Here is a 16,029-nt window from a genome sequence, read left to right on the forward strand (position 1 = left end):
AAACTTATGTCCACACAAAAACCTGCTCATGGATGTTTAAAGCAGCTTTATTCATAATTGCCAAAACTTGGAAGCTACTGGGATAGCCTTCAGTAGCTGAATGGATAAATAAACTGTCACATACCCAGATGATGGAACATTATTCAGTGGTAAAAAGAAACGAGCTATCAAACCATGAAAAGACATGAAGGAACCTTAAAAGCCTATTACTAAGTGAAGGGATCCAATCTGAAAAGGCTACACACTGGGTGATTCCAACTATTCAATGTTCTGGAAAAGGAAAACTATGGAGATGATAAAAAGACCAGTTGTTTCTAGGGGTTGAGGGGAGGGAGAGATGAACAGGTGGAACACAGAGGATTTTTAGGGCTGTGAAAATACTATGTTTGATACTATAATGATGGCTACATCTCATTATACATTTATACAAACCTGTAGAATGTAGGCCAGGAGTAAACGCTAATGGAACTATGGACTTTTGGTGACTACAATGTGTCAGTGTAGGCTCATCAATTGTAACAAATGTACCACTCTGATGTGGGATGTTGCTATAAAGAGGCAACATCTTTCACCAGAGGGGTGATAGCTATGCAAATTGGGATCAGGGAGTAAATGGGAAATCTCTGTACCTTCCTCTTAATTTTGCTATGAGCCTAAAACTGCTCTAGAAAAAAAGCCTTTAAAAAAAAAAAGGTAAAGGGAAACTTTATGATGAATGGATCAGACTGATAGCATCTAAACCCAATGACCAGTCATAACATCACTAAAAGTGAGCCTGAAAGACATCATATGATGCAATGGGAAGTAAACAACTCCTCCTAAGAAATAGTCTTGCTATCAGAAATATAAAAATCCTGAATATACTAACTGTTCTATATCTAAATACCAGTTCACAGGAAATAGAGGAGATAAAGGGACATATGATGTGAAGATACAATCAGATAAATCTAGATAATAAGAAATTGCATGACAAAGTAATCATTTTCTTCAACAAATCATTGGCATGGAAAAACAAAAGAAGAGGAATGATTATAGATTAAAAGTGACTTAATGGTCTTATCAATCAAATGCAACGTGTGCATCTTGCTTGGTCCTGATTCAAACAACAAATTAGAATAAGATATATTTCAGACAATCAGGAACAACAAACATAAACTGGGTAGTAGATGATATTAAGGAATTATTGCTAATTTTATGTGAAATAATGGTACCATGAAAATTTATATATATATATAAATTTGCAATATACAATGAAATATTTACGGAATAAATAATATGGTGTTTGAGATTTGATATGCAATACCAGAAACAGATGAGGAACAAGGTACAGATGAAAAAAGAATGTCAAACTATTAACAATTGTTGAAATTAGGTGAGATGGGTACATGGGGGTCCATTAGACAGTTTTCTCTGCTTTTATTTTTATCTGAACATTTCCATATTAAAAAGTTACATTTTATTTCAGTTTTATATTTATTTTATTCCAGGTTTAATTCAGTGTAAATTTTACCCACCAAGAAGAGTCCAGGTATACCAATTTTGTGATGACTAAGATCTATAGAGTACTTTTGTTATCTCAAAAGAAACATTTTACAAAATTTGCATAGCGTACCATATACCAATTTATATTTTGACAGGGACTTCCCTGGTGGTCCAGTGGGTAAGACTCTGCGCTCCCAAAGCAGGGGGCTCTTGTTCAGTCCCTGGTCAGGGAACTAGATCCCGCATGCATGCCACAACTAAGAAGCCTGCCTGCCACAACTAAGACCTGGCACAGCCAAAATAACTAAATAAATAAATATTAAAAAATGATAATATTTTGACAAAAAATTATCAAAAATAGTTAACACAATTTCAAGTACATAAAATATAGTAGATATAAACATTAAATTACTAGAAAAATAGGTAGTTAGGAAATAAGAATACATTAAAAAAATTTTTTTGGTTGCATTGGGTCTTAGTTGTGGCAGGTGGGCTCCTTAGTTGAGGCTCAAGGGCTCCTTAGTTGTGGCATGTGAACACTTAGTTGTGGCATGTGAACTCTTAGTTGCAGCATGAATGTGTGATCTAGTTACCAGATCAGGAATGGAGACTGGGCTCCCTGCATTGGGAGCACAAAGTCTTAACCACTGTGCCACCAGGGAAGTCCCTCAAGTTTTTTATCAAATATAAGCCTGGGATGATACATGAATATCATCTAGATATTATAACTTCTTTTTATCAAAATGATGGGCCATCTCTTGTACATGAATGTTCAAAATAGCATTTTTCATAATAGCCAAAACCAAAACCAAAAAAATCCAAATATCCATCAACTTCCAAATGGATAAACCAAATGAAGTATGTCCATGCTATAGAACACTACCTCACAAAAAGGAGTGAAGTACAAATATAAGCAACAACATAGATTAATCTCAAAAATATTATATTAATTGAAAGAAGCCAGACACATTGACTACATATCATATGATCCCATTTACATGAAATTTCTAGGAAGTGCAAAAACATACAGACAGAAAGCAGGTCACTGGTTACCTCAGACTGAAAATGAGTGCTGAAATTGACTGCAAATGATCGTGGGGGAACTTTTATTGTGATGGAATTTAAAAACTGAATTGTGGCACTGGTGTACAACTATACAAATTTACTGAAATTAATCAAACTATACACTTAAAGTGAGTTAATTTTATGTAAATTATACCTCAAAAAAGCTTTAAAACACAAAAGACCAGGCCATCTGCTCTTCAGGGAACCTCAATTGTGATTGACTACCATACAGTTTCTGCTAAAAGTTTATCAGAGAAGACTGATATTTCAGAGGATTAGGCTAAAGCACTGATTTTCAAAGTGTAGTCCCAACCAGTGGTACAGGATAATCAGGATAATCTGGGAACTTGTTAAAAATGCATATTCTCAGGTCTTACCTCAACTTACTAAATCAAGAAACTCTGGGTACAGAGTTCCTTGATTTAACAAGCTTTCCAGGTGAATCTGATACTTGCCAAAGTTTAAGAACCACTGGACTGAGGGGGGTGTGCTAACTATTTTGCTACTTAAGATTTTCCAAATGTTATTCCACCAAATCATTGCACACCTGCATACCTGGACCATATGTACCTTATCCACAGTCCCAATTGTCTTTAGACAGGAATTGCCTTTATAAAAACAGACCTTAATGTTATGCTGTTGGTGTTCACTGAAGGCTGATAATAAAAAGTGCTACACGAGGACTGACATTCTATTTTTTTTATGTAAATAAAATGTCACTGAAGCAGGACTCAGCAAATACTTTTCTGTAAATGCCAGATAGTAATTTTTTTTCACTTTTCAGGTCATAAAGTCTCTGTTAAAACTACTCAACCCTGCCATTGTAGTACAGCTATAGACTATATGTAAATGAAGGGTATGGCCAAATTAGACCATGGCAGGCCAGTTTGGGCCTATGGGTAATAAATTTGCCAACCACTGAAACTGGATTTACACTTTGCCTGCAAAAAGTCATTATATTTCATGTATTTGATAAGGTAGAGGAAAGTATGAACACATCAAAAAGAGATACAGACAATAAAAAAAAGAATCCAATCCAACTTCTAGAGAAGAAAAATACAACAGCTGAGATTAGACACTGCAGAATAAAAGACTAATTAACCTGAAAGCATAGGAGTAGAAATTGCCCAAAACAAAACACAGAGGAAAAAAAAGACTGAAAAAAAAGAAGGCATTAGTGAGCTATGTGACTTCAAGTAGATTAATATACATGTAACTGGAATCTTAAAGGAAAGACTTAAAAGTACATTAAAAATTATTAATTTTTAAAAATTTAAACTGTTAATTTAAAATATGGCTAAAAATTTTTCCAGAGTTGATTAAAAATATGTAAACACATAGATTAAAAAAAAAAAACTCAATAAGCCTGGAAGAAAATCACATCAGGACAATCACAATTAAACTTCTTCCAACAGGTGATAAGGAGAAGTAGTAAAAGCATCCAGAATCAATAACATTTATCCAATCTGAACGACAGAGCAAAAAAACAATTGGAAAAAAACTAATCAAGCCTCAGGAATCTGTGGAACAACAATACGTCCTTGAGAGGAGAGAAAATGCAGAACCAAAAAATTTTTGAAGAAATAATAGTTTAAAACTTCCCTAGTTTGGCTAAAGGCATGAACCTACACATTCAAGAAACAGAGAGAAGCCCATCAAGGATTAATCCAGAGAAATCCACGGTCAGACACATCACACTCTAATTGCTAAAAACTTAAGACAAATAAAAATTCTTGAAAGTGGCTAGAGAAAAAGAACTCAATACAAGTAAGGGAACAATCTGAATTACTACAAAATTTTTAAATCAGAAACTATGGAGGACAGAAAGAAGTGGCCTGACAGTTTTAAGTGCTGAAAAAAAAGAACTGTCAATCCAGAATTCTGTATCTAAGGAAACATCCTTTGGGAATGAAGGTGAAATAAACACACCATCATCAGATGAAGGAAAACTAAGGTAAATAAATCATAGTCAGCAGAATTTCTCTCAAGGAATTGCTAAAGAAAGTACTTCAAACAGAAGAAAAGGATATCAGAAAGAAACTTGGAACATCATAAATACAGGAAGAGCAAGAGAATGGTAAAAGTATAATATAGATAATAGACTATTATCCTTTTAAGTTCTTTAAAACATACTTGATAGTTAAAAGTAAAAAATATAACACTGATAGGACTTTCAATTTATTTTCAAGACTATACCACAAAGAAACTTATATGTAAGTAAAATTTCTACGTTCCTATTGAAGTAGTAAAATATTGATTCTAAATAAAATGAAAAGTTAAGTGTATCTAGAGCAACCTAATCCCTAGAGGAACTACTAAAAAAATAATTACACAAAAAAGGCATATATGGCCAAACTCACCCTAGATAAATTAAAATGTAATTAAAAAAATTACATAGACAGTTTTCCCTTGAACAACATGGGGTTAAATTTCGCAGGGCAGCTTATAAGCAGATTTTTTTTTCAATAAATATAGGACATGTATTTTCATTTTAAAGATCTTTAAATTAACTAAGTGTGGGAAAAGTTTGTGTTCAATTAGAGATCACAGTATGTAGAATCAAAAGAACTAGGGTTTGAGTCCTGATTCTATTCAAACTGTTTCAGCTTCTTATCCTTGCGTGAGTCATTTATCAATTCCTTGTTTTTGAGGGCGAGATAGCAGTATTTTTGACTATGTGGGGGGGTCAGCACCCATAACCCCCTAGATGTTCAAGGGTCAACTGTAACCCAAACAGGGCAAAGAAAGGGAAACAAAGAAACAAAATCTGAATCCAAACATAGCAATAATTACATTAAATGTAAACAATCTAAACACACCAATTAAAAGACAGATTTTCAGACTGAATTTAACAAAAAGACCAGTCTATATGCTGTCTATAACAAGCTCACTTCAAATATAATGAAATAAGTAGCTTAAAAGTAAAGGGATGAAAAAAGACACACCACATACCATACAAAGAGTAATCAAGAAAAAGCTGGAATGGCTATATCAAAATTAGATAAACGAGATTTCAGAGCAAATAAAATGACCAGGAATAAAGAAGGCAGTATAAACTGATATAAAGGTCAAATCCTAAGAAGATACAATAAACCTAAGGGTGTAGTACACCTAGTAAAAAGAGCTTCAAAATAAATGAAGAAAAACTGACAGAAATTAAAGGAAAAACAGACAAATCTGCAATTACAGTTGGAGACTTAAAACACTTTTCTCACACTAATAGAGCTAGTAGCCAAAAGAAAATTAGCAAGGGAATAGAACTTACAAACACCATCAACTAACTGACCCTAATAAGAATTTGTAGATACTCCACTCAAAAACAGCAGAATAGGGCTTCCCAGGTGGCACAGTGGTTGAGAGTCCGCCTGCCGATGCAGGGGACGCGGGTTCATGCCCCGGTCCGGGAAGATCCCACATGCCGTGGAGCGGCTGGGCCCGTGAGCCATGGCCGCTGAGCCTGCGCGTCCGGAGCCTGTGCTCCGCAACGGGAGAGGCCACAACAGTGAGACGCCCGCGTACCACAAAAAAAAAAAAAAAAAAAAGTTAAAAGTAGATCCTGGGAATTTAAGTTAATTAATTAATTAAATAAAATACACCTCTTGGGACTTTAATTCTATGATGTGGTGAGGAGCATAAATTATCAATTTTAATTTACTCAAATTAAACAACACAAAAAATCTTGTAATTAGACTAAACATCCTTAGTGGAATACCCTAAGAATGTTAAAAAAAAAAAAAAGTTTAAAAGTATAAAGTTTTTAAAATTTCAAAGCTTAAAAATTTAAAGAATTTTTTTAAAAGTAAGCTTCTTTTAGTATTTATAGTAATATTATTTAATATTATTGTTATTCTGAAGCTACTATATCGTAGGATAAACAATTCTGTTACTGTGCTTAGGAATGATATTTTTTTCACATAAGTAAAACGTCATACAAATATAAAATCTAACAAATTAAAATTAAAATCTGTAATCCTAAATTTGAACAAAAACTATCAATATAAATTTGTAATGTAATTTTCCTTAAAAAAATTTCCAAGCTCTTTCAATAGAAAAGGCCTAGAAACAATGACCAACTCAGTAGCAACTAGAGTACTGACAAAGCTCAACCACCTGGCAAACAAGACAGTTAAGAGTCCAACTCCAGGGACTTCCCTGGTGGTCCAGTGGTAAAGGATCCACTTTCCAATGCAGGGGACTGGAACTGCAGCTTCAATCCCTGGTCTGGGAAGATTCCACATGCCACTGAGCAACTAAGCCCGCACGCCACAACCACTGAGCCTGCTCACCTCAACTAGAGAGCCCATGTGCCGCAAACTACAGAGCCCATGAGCTCTGGAGCCTGCGCGCCACAACTAGAGAGAGAAAACCCACATGCCACAACTAGAGAGAAGCCCGCACACCTCAATGAAGAGCCCATGTGCCGCAACGAAAGATCCTGCGTGCCGCAACTAATACCCGATGCAGCCAAAAATAATAAATATAAACAAATGAGAAAATAGTATTTTAAAAAAAGAGTCCAACTCTATTATCACAGAACAAAGCAATGAAAGGTGGATTTGGAGCTAAAAGTCAATAAACGGATAATTGGCCCAAGTATCAATAAGACAGTAGAGTAAAACCCATCTAATATATTTATGAGATCAGAGTGATAATTTTCTCTTTTTTCAATTGAAGTATAGTTGATGTACAATAGTATATAAGTTGTAGGTGTACAATATAGTGATTCACAATTTTTAAATGTTATACTCCATTTATAGTTATTATAAAATATTGGCTATATTCCCCATGTTGTACAATATACCCTTGTAGCTTATTTTACACATAATAGTTTGTACCTCTTAATCCCCTAACCTCATAATCCCTCTCCCACCTTCCCTCTCCCCACTGGTAACCACTAGTTTGTTCGTTATATCTGTGAGTCTATTTCTTTCCTGCTATATTCACTAGTTTGTATTTTTTAGATTCCACATATAAGTGAGATCATAGGGTATCTGTCTTTCTCTGTCTGATTTATTTCACTTAGTATAATGTCCTTCAAGTCCATCCATGTTGCTGAAAATGGCAAAATTTTGTTCCTTTTTTATGGCTGAGTAGTATTCCATTGTATATCTATATACACCACATCTTCTTTATCCATTCATCTGTTGATACACACTTAGGTTGTTTCCATACTTTGGCAATTGTAAATAATGCTGCTATGAACATTGGGGTACATGTGTCTTTATTTTAAATTAGTGTTTTGTTTTTTTAGATATATACCCAGGAATGGAATTGCCAGGTCATATGGTGGTTCTACTTTTAGTTTTTTGAGAAACCTCCATACTGCTTTCCACAGTGGCTCCACCAATTTACATTCCCACTGACAACGTAGGAGGGTTCCCTTTCTCCACACCCTTGCCAACATTTGTTATTTGTGTTCTTTTGGATGACAGCCATCCTGACAGGTGTGAGGTGGTATTTCATTGTGGTTTTTTTTTTTTTTTGGCGGTACACGGGCCTCTCACCTCTGTGGCCTCTTCCGTAGCGGAGCACAGGCTCCGGACGCGCAGGCTCAGCAGCCATGGCTCACGGGCCCAGCCACTCTGCAGCATGTGGGATCTTCCCGGACCAGGGCACGAACCCGTGTCCCCTGCATTGGCAGGCGGACTCTCAACCACTGAGCCACCAGGGAAGCCCTCATTGTGGTTTTGATTTACATTTCCTTGATTAGCAATGCTGAGCATCTTTTCATGTGCCTGTTGGCCACCTGCATGTCCTCTTAGGAAAAATGTCTATTCAGTTTTTCAGCCCTTTTTAAAATCAGGTCGTTTGCTTTTTTGATGGTCCATTGTATGAGCTGTTTATATATGTTGGATATTAACCCTTTATTGGTCATATCATTTGCAAACAATTTCTCCCATTCAGTAGGTTGTCATTTCCTTTTGTCGATGGTTTCCTTTGCCATGCAAAATCTTTTATGTTTAATTAGGTCCCATTTGTTTATTTTTGCTTTTATTTCCTTTGCTTTAGGAGAAAGATGCAAAAAAACATTCCTGTGATTTATGTCACAGAGTGTTATGCCCAAGTCTTTCTCTAGGAGTTTTATGGCTTCTGGTCTTACATTTAGGTCTTTAATCCATTTTGAGTTTATTTTGTATATGATGTAGAGAATGTTCTAATTTCATTATTGCACATGTAGCTGTCCAGCTTTCCAAGCACCATTTATTGAAGAGACTGCCTTTTCTCCACTGTACATTCTTGCCTCCTTTGTTGTAGACTAATTGACCAGAGATGTGTGGGTTTATTTCTGGGCTTTCTATCCTGTTCTATTGATCTGTATGTATGCTTTTGTGCCAGTACCATACTGCTTTGATTACTGTAGCTTTGTAGTATCGTCTTAAGTCTGGGATCCTGACTCCTCCAGCTCTGCTTTTCTTTCTCAAGATTGCTTTGGCTATTCCGGGTCTTTTGTGTTTCCATGCAAATTTTTAAATTATTTGTTCTAGTTCTGTGACAAATGCCATTGATATTCTGATAGATATTGCATTGAATCTGTTGATTGCCTTGGGCAGTATGGTCATTTTAATAATATTAATTCTTCCAATCCAAGAAAATGGTATATATCTCCATCTGTTTGTGTTGTCTTCAATTTCTTTCATCAGTGACTTATAGTTTTCCAAGTACAGGTCTTTCACCTCCTTAGGTAGGTTTATTCCTAGGTATTTTATTCTTTTTGATGGGGTTGTAATTGGGATTGTTTCCTTAATTTCTCCTTCTGATAGTTCATTGCTACTGTATGGAAATGCAACCGATTTCTGTATATTAATTTCATATCCTGCAACTTTACCAAATTTTTTGATGAGCTCTAATAGTTTTGATCACAGTGATAATTTTAAAATAAAACAAAAAAACCCGAAAAACCTCCTCATTGGTCAGCAAAGAAAGATGTAGAGAACCAGCTCATTACTTTGAAAACTAGTAAACAAAGTGAAAGAATTAAGCATTTATTCCCTTTCCTATAAGAACTCTATCTCAGGAAAAACAAATAGTCAATTAAGGGAAATCCTCTTTATGGAAGTAATCTACTAAATTAAGAAGGAATTATGAAAATAGAATTATCACTATTTTGAAGCCCCTTGTGAAATAAACCTTCAAGCAATGATTATCAAAGAGAGACACCAAAGAGAGACAATCGAGCATTATGTGCCTCCTGGTATAAGTATTCAACACAACATATGACATATTCTTGCACAAATATGAGCCTCAATCTGATCAAGCCTCTGTATCAGAATCACAGTTAAAGAAAATTCAGGACCAGAAAATGGTTGGATGAAACCATGGGATGCAATCAGCAAAGTCCAGAATGTAAGAAATTCTACAGGACAAACAATCTAGTTTCTACAACAATAAAGTTCAAGGGAAAAAAAACACAACAGTATGAACCTATACACTAAAAGAGACATATCAACCTACTGCAAAGTTTGGAGTTTATATGGATTCTGATTTTTTTTTAAGTGATGAATGAGAAAATTTGAACACCAATTAGATATTTTATATTAAGGAATTACTGTTAATTTTAGATGTGATAATGGTACTGGCTTATTTATGTGTAAAATAGGTAGTCCTTATCTTATCAAAGATACATACAGAAATATTTAGGAATGAAAAAATATGATTGGGAGTTTGTTTCAAAATAATCCAAGTGGGAGGTAAAGAGAATGAGTGGAGTCAAGATGAAATAAAATCGGCTATGAGATGATAAAGCAGCTAATGGGTAGGTAATGGGTACATGGGGTTTCATTATACAATTTGCTTTATTTTTGTATATGTCTTAAGTTTTCCAAATTAAAAGTTTTTCTTTAACCTGCCTTCAGGAAAAACTATAATAAAATCAGTTACACTTGCCTGAAAATGTCAGATTCAATTTTATGAATCTCCCAAATGTACTTACACTTTCACACAAAGATAAGGCCTTAAAGCAAAAGAATGATGCTAGTGGTATATTTTAAGGAATCAGCAAGTGAGTGAAAATTTTTCCTTATTTTGCAAAGAGAAGCATTCCCAGCAATCTCAAAGTCAAAAGAGACACATAAAGAAACCAACCAATTCAGCCTACTTTTAAGTAAGCATTTGGGTTTGAGCATGAGGTGGTGTTATAATAGACAACTCCTGCATCACCTTTGTGATTACCTGCCTATTCACCAAGAGTAAGGTGGGCTTCCAACTATGATCATTTACTACATGGCTGTCTTACCAAATTTACAATCTGTATTTTTAAGTCTCTAAAATGTTTTGAAGTTCACCAAAGAATAAATAAAAGTTGAGTTTTAAAACTCTAGTCTTTTACCAGATATCTAAATGTTTTCCACAAATAAAAAAGAAGCAAACTTTAAAAACAATTTAGAACTGTTTTAATATTATTCAGACACTTACACAAAAGCAGATTTACATACCTTGCCTGGACTGTGAAGGTGCTACAGGAACTTCTTGGTTTGGCTCAAAAGGAAGTTCAGGTGTTAGGTTTTCAAACTGCTCTTTACTAATGAGATTTAGCTTCTTAAAGTTCTCAACTTCTTGCTGAAGTAGAATGGAGGAATCTAATTACTAAACTGGCTAATAGAGTAACCAACAGACAATAATTGATACTAATCTCAAAAAATGAGTTTTAAAAACAGGAATTGATTGCAACCGAATAGAAAAGATGTTCTAATAAAGAATCTAGCATTATACTTAATAATAATTAATATTCAGAGTTTAAAAGAGGCATCAAGAATCCTAAAATATTATGACTATTTTATAATTAAAATACATTATAAGAACATACATTCTTATCATTAACTATTTGTTGAGCATTTACACACAAGACCAGTAGAGTATTATAGAGGTTACAGAGTAATCCAAATTCATGTTCCCTACGCTTAAGGAATTTACAAGTTAGATGGAAAGAAAAAAATGCACACATAAAAATAATATTAGACAGTGTATGAAAAGTGGATAGTATTTGGTATAAGAGTTGAGATCATAAGGGAGGCATCACAGAAGAGATGGGACAAAGCAGCTCCTTAGAATGAGAATTTAGAGAAAGGGAAAAGCATCCTAAATTAGGTACTGTGAGCAAAGATGAGAAGCTTGGAATAAGCAATCATTTATTAGAAGATAATTCAGTAAATGACAAAATTTGTTTAGAACCAGTGGTCTGGTAAGGAAGCTGGAGAAAGCTAATAGATCTTTAACACTAGTCCAAGAAGTTTCTGCCTCTTTTTCTAATAGTGGGAAACATGTGATGAAACATAAACCTAGATGGCTCTGAAGGTTCATTTCCAAACCCCTTTTATAAGCTTAGTAGCAAGGATACTGCATAGGTCTAAGCTGTTGGCTCAAAGGAAAAATGGGCCTATCCCTGCCCCTAGGGCCCCTTTCTAATTTTTGTTACATAATCACATAGATGTTCCCTGCCCTGACCTACATATATGTAAAACATTACAGAGGTGGAGGCCATTCTCTACTGGAAGGTCATCGGGCCATAATGCATGAAGACTATCGAAGCCTGGCTGAAGCTGTGGGGAAAAAAAAAAAAAGAGTTTGAGGGACTACTTGCATTCTATTACTTCTGGTAAGTTTTCCCCAATAAACTCTGTATCACATCTACACTACTCCTCAGTGCTAATTGGTCCATGACCCTTTACAGAGTTAACATCTAAACAGAGTGTAAGGAGGTAAAAGACATGACAAAAGTATCTGTCTGATGAGCCAAATTAAACATCATCATTACAAAATAGTTGTGGCATCTTGCTCTTAACAGCTATCCAAACAATCTTTTCCTTCTGTCTTCAAACATGAATGTCACTTGACAGCTCACACCATTTATTAGATCCAGTTAGCCTTTTAAACTAGGATCTATCTTCTTTTCATGAAAATGCCTTAAATGGTTACTTCCCCTATACCAAAATTGCTTTCCCAAAAGTCTTCAATAAGCTCTTCAAGCTAATTGAGTCATTACTCTTCACTGTCCCTTATCTTGCTACAGAGCTTGCTATTAGCAACTCCCACTTCAATGAACATTTATCGTATGTTTATCATATACCAAAAATGAATAAACACAGTTCTATTCTGATGGGAACACAAATACGTTTCTGTTTTGTTTTTAACTTTTAAAACTAAGTACGGTATAACACACTGCCGTTTACATATATATGTATACACACACACTAGAGAAGGGCATAAATCATAGGTATATATCTCAATAAGTCCAAAGTGAACAGACCTGTGGAACCACAATTCGAGTAAAGATGATATAACTAGCACACTAGAAGTACCCTTCATGCCCCTTCCTATCACTGCCCTGTCTTTCTTCCTAAAGACAGCCAATACTCAGACTTTAATTCTTTATTCATTTTTCCTGTTTTTGAATTTTATAAAAAAGTAATCATAATGTATGGTTTCCTTAACACAAAATTATCTTTATGAGATTCATCTATAGTTTGTGGCTCTACAGCAGAGGTCAACAAACTACAGCCCCTAAAGGCCAAATTTTGTCTTTGTAAATAGTTTCATTGGAACACAACCGCATCCATTTGTTTACATATTGCACACGGCTGCTCCAATGCTACAACTGCAGGGTTGAGTAGTTGCCATAGTCAACGTATGACATACAAAGCCTAAAATATTTACTACATAGCTCTTTACAGAAAAAGTTTGTCCATCCCTGCTCTACGGTACTCTATTTTATGATCAAACCACAATTTTAAAAAATCCATTCCAGGGACTTCCCTGGTGGCACAGTGGTTAAGAATCTGCCTGCCAATGCAGGGGACACAGGTTTGAGCCCTGGTCTGGGAAGATCCCACATGCCACGGAGCAACTAAGCCCGTGCACCACAACTACTGAGCCTGCGCTCTAGAGCCCATGAGCCACAACTACTGAGCCCACGTGCCACAGCTACTGAAGCCTGCATGCCTAGAGCCCGTGTTCCGCAACAAGAAAAGCCACCGCAATGAGAAGCCTGCACACAACGAAGAGCAGCCCCCGCTCACCGCAACTAGAGAAAGCACACGTGCAGCAACGAAGACCCAACGCAGTCAAAAATAAAAATTAATTAATTTTTTAAAAAAAAGATAAATACAAAAATCCATTCTACTGTTGATGAGCATCAGGTCCCTTCCAGACTATAGCTGCTATAAATAATGTTGCTATAAATATGTTTTTACAGAACACTTATTTGGTGAACATGTTTTTTTACCTTTTTGTAAACTGTAGTTGATATACAATATTATATGTCACAGGTATACAATACAGTAATGCACAATTTTTAAAGTTTATACTCCATTTATAGTTACTATAAAATATTGGCTATATTCCCTGGATATGTACAACATATCCCCTTGTAGCTTATCCTATACCTAATAGTTTGTACTTCTTACTACCCCACTCCTATATTGCCCCTCCCCGCTTCCCTCTCCCTACTGGTAACCACTAGTTTGTTCTCTATATCTGTGAGTCTGTTTCTTTTTTGTTATATTCACTACTTTGTTGTATTTTTTAGATTCCACATATAAATGAGATCATACAGTATTTTGTCTTTCTCTGACTTACTCACTTAGCATAATGTCCTCCAAGTCCATCCACTTTACTGCAAACGGCAAAATTTTGTTCTTTTTTATGGCTGAGTAGTGTTCCATTGTGTGTGTGTGTGTGTGTGTATACCACATCTTCTTTATCCATTCATCTTTTGATGCACACTTAGGTTGCTTCCATATTTTGGCAATTGTACATAATGCTGCTATGAACATCGGGTGCAAGTGTCTTTTTAAATTAGTGTTTTTTGTTTTTTTCAGGTATATATCCAGGACTGGAAATTCCAGGTCACATGGTAGTTCTACTTTTAGTTTTTTGAGAAACCTCCATACTATTTACCACAGTGGCTCCACCAATTTACATTCCCACCAACAGTGTAGGAGGGTTCCCTTTTCTCCAAACCCTTGCCAACATTTGTTATTGTGTTCTTTTAGATGAGAGCCATCCTGACAGGTGTGAGGTGATATTTCATTGTGGTTTTCATTTACACTTCCCTGATGATTAGTGATGCTGAGCATCTTTTCATGTGCCTGTTAACCACCTGCATGTCCTCTTAGGAAAAATGCTTATTCAGTTCTTTGGCCCATTTTTTAATCGGGTTTCTTTTTTTTTTTTTTTTTGATGTTAAGTTGTATGAGTTGTTTATATATGTTGGATATTAACCCCTTATTGGTCATACCATTTGCAAATAATTTCTCCCATTCAGTAGGTTGTCATCTCCTTTTGTCGATGGTTTCCTTTGCCATGCAAAATCTTTTAAGTTTAATTAGGTCCCATTTATTTATTCTTGTTTTTATTTCCCTTACTTTAGGAGATGAATCCCCCAAAAATTCCTGTGATTTATGACAACATATATTTTTATTGAGTATTTACTAGGAGTGGAATTGCTGAATCAGGTGGTGCACTTCAACTTTAGTAGAAAATGCAAATATGTTTTCAGAGTAGTTGTACCTATTTACATTCCCATTATCAGTATATCAAAGTTCCTATTGCTCTACATCCTCATCAACACTTGGTATTGTCAGTTTTTAAAAATTTAGTCTTTTTGAAAAGGACCAAACTATGGATATAAACTACATTTTGGATGGACCTCAAGGGCATTATGATTTTAAAAAAATATCAATCTCAAACGGTAACATGCTGTATGATTCCATTTATATAACATTCTCAAAATGACAACATTATAGAGATGGAGAACAGATTAATGGCTACCAGGGATTAGGAATAGCAGAGGGGAGGGAGATGGGTGTAAGTTTAATAGCACAAAGAAGATCTTTGTGGTGATAAAATAATTCAGTGCCTTGACTTTTATAGTAGTTATGTGAATCTACATGTGATAAAATGATAGAGAAGTATACACACACATTTGTGATAATAAACATCAATTTTCTGGTTTTAATATTGTGGTTTAATTATCTAAGCTATCAGATTTAATTAATTTAATTATCTAAGATAACCTTTCAAGGTTATCTGGGTGAAGCATACACTGGACCTCTCTGCACTATTTTTCCAGCTTCCTATGAATCTATAATTATCTCAAAAATTTGAAAAATTTAAATATGTAGCCACTCTGGTAGATGTGTTATCTCATTGTGGTTTTAATTTGTATTTCTCTGATTATTAATAATGATGAAAACCTTTAGTATATTTTATTTGGATAATTTTTTTGTGTCATATGACTACCCAATTCTATTGCTCATTTTCCTATACAGTTGTCTTTCTCATTGATTTGTATGAGTTCTTTACAAAATGTTGTAAATGTCTTTTTTCTACTCTGTACCTTACCTTTTCACTCTTTTATGGTATCTTCTGTTGAAAAGTTCTTTTTAATGTAGTACATTTTATCAATCATTTGCTTCATTGTGTTATTTCCTGTTTAGTAAATCTTTCTGTACTAAAAGATCATGGAAACAGTAATCTTTTATGAGT

At 34.9% G+C, this 16,029-nt stretch overlaps 1 protein-coding gene across 4 annotated transcripts in view; it reads right to left on the reverse strand.

The window, feature by feature from the left end:
* Positions 1 to 16,029, reverse strand: part of LARP1B (La ribonucleoprotein 1B) — a 120,131-nt gene that overhangs the window by 35,016 nt on the left and 69,086 nt on the right. For all 4 annotated transcript variants that reach the window (XM_089911515.1, XM_089911514.1, XM_022556929.3 and 1 more), the window contains one exon: positions 10,980 to 11,103. In XM_089911515.1, the coding sequence (XP_089767641.1) occupies positions 10,980 to 11,103 (124 nt within the window). The remainder of the gene's footprint in view (positions 1 to 10,979; positions 11,104 to 16,029) is intronic.

The sequence above is a fragment of the Delphinapterus leucas genome, chromosome 5 (assembly GCF_059928025.1).
Source record: "Delphinapterus leucas isolate spDelLeu-1000000601 "Yukka" chromosome 5, BTC_Dleu_Yukka2, whole genome shotgun sequence".
In the NCBI taxonomy this organism is placed as follows: domain Eukaryota; kingdom Metazoa; phylum Chordata; class Mammalia; order Artiodactyla; family Monodontidae; genus Delphinapterus; species Delphinapterus leucas.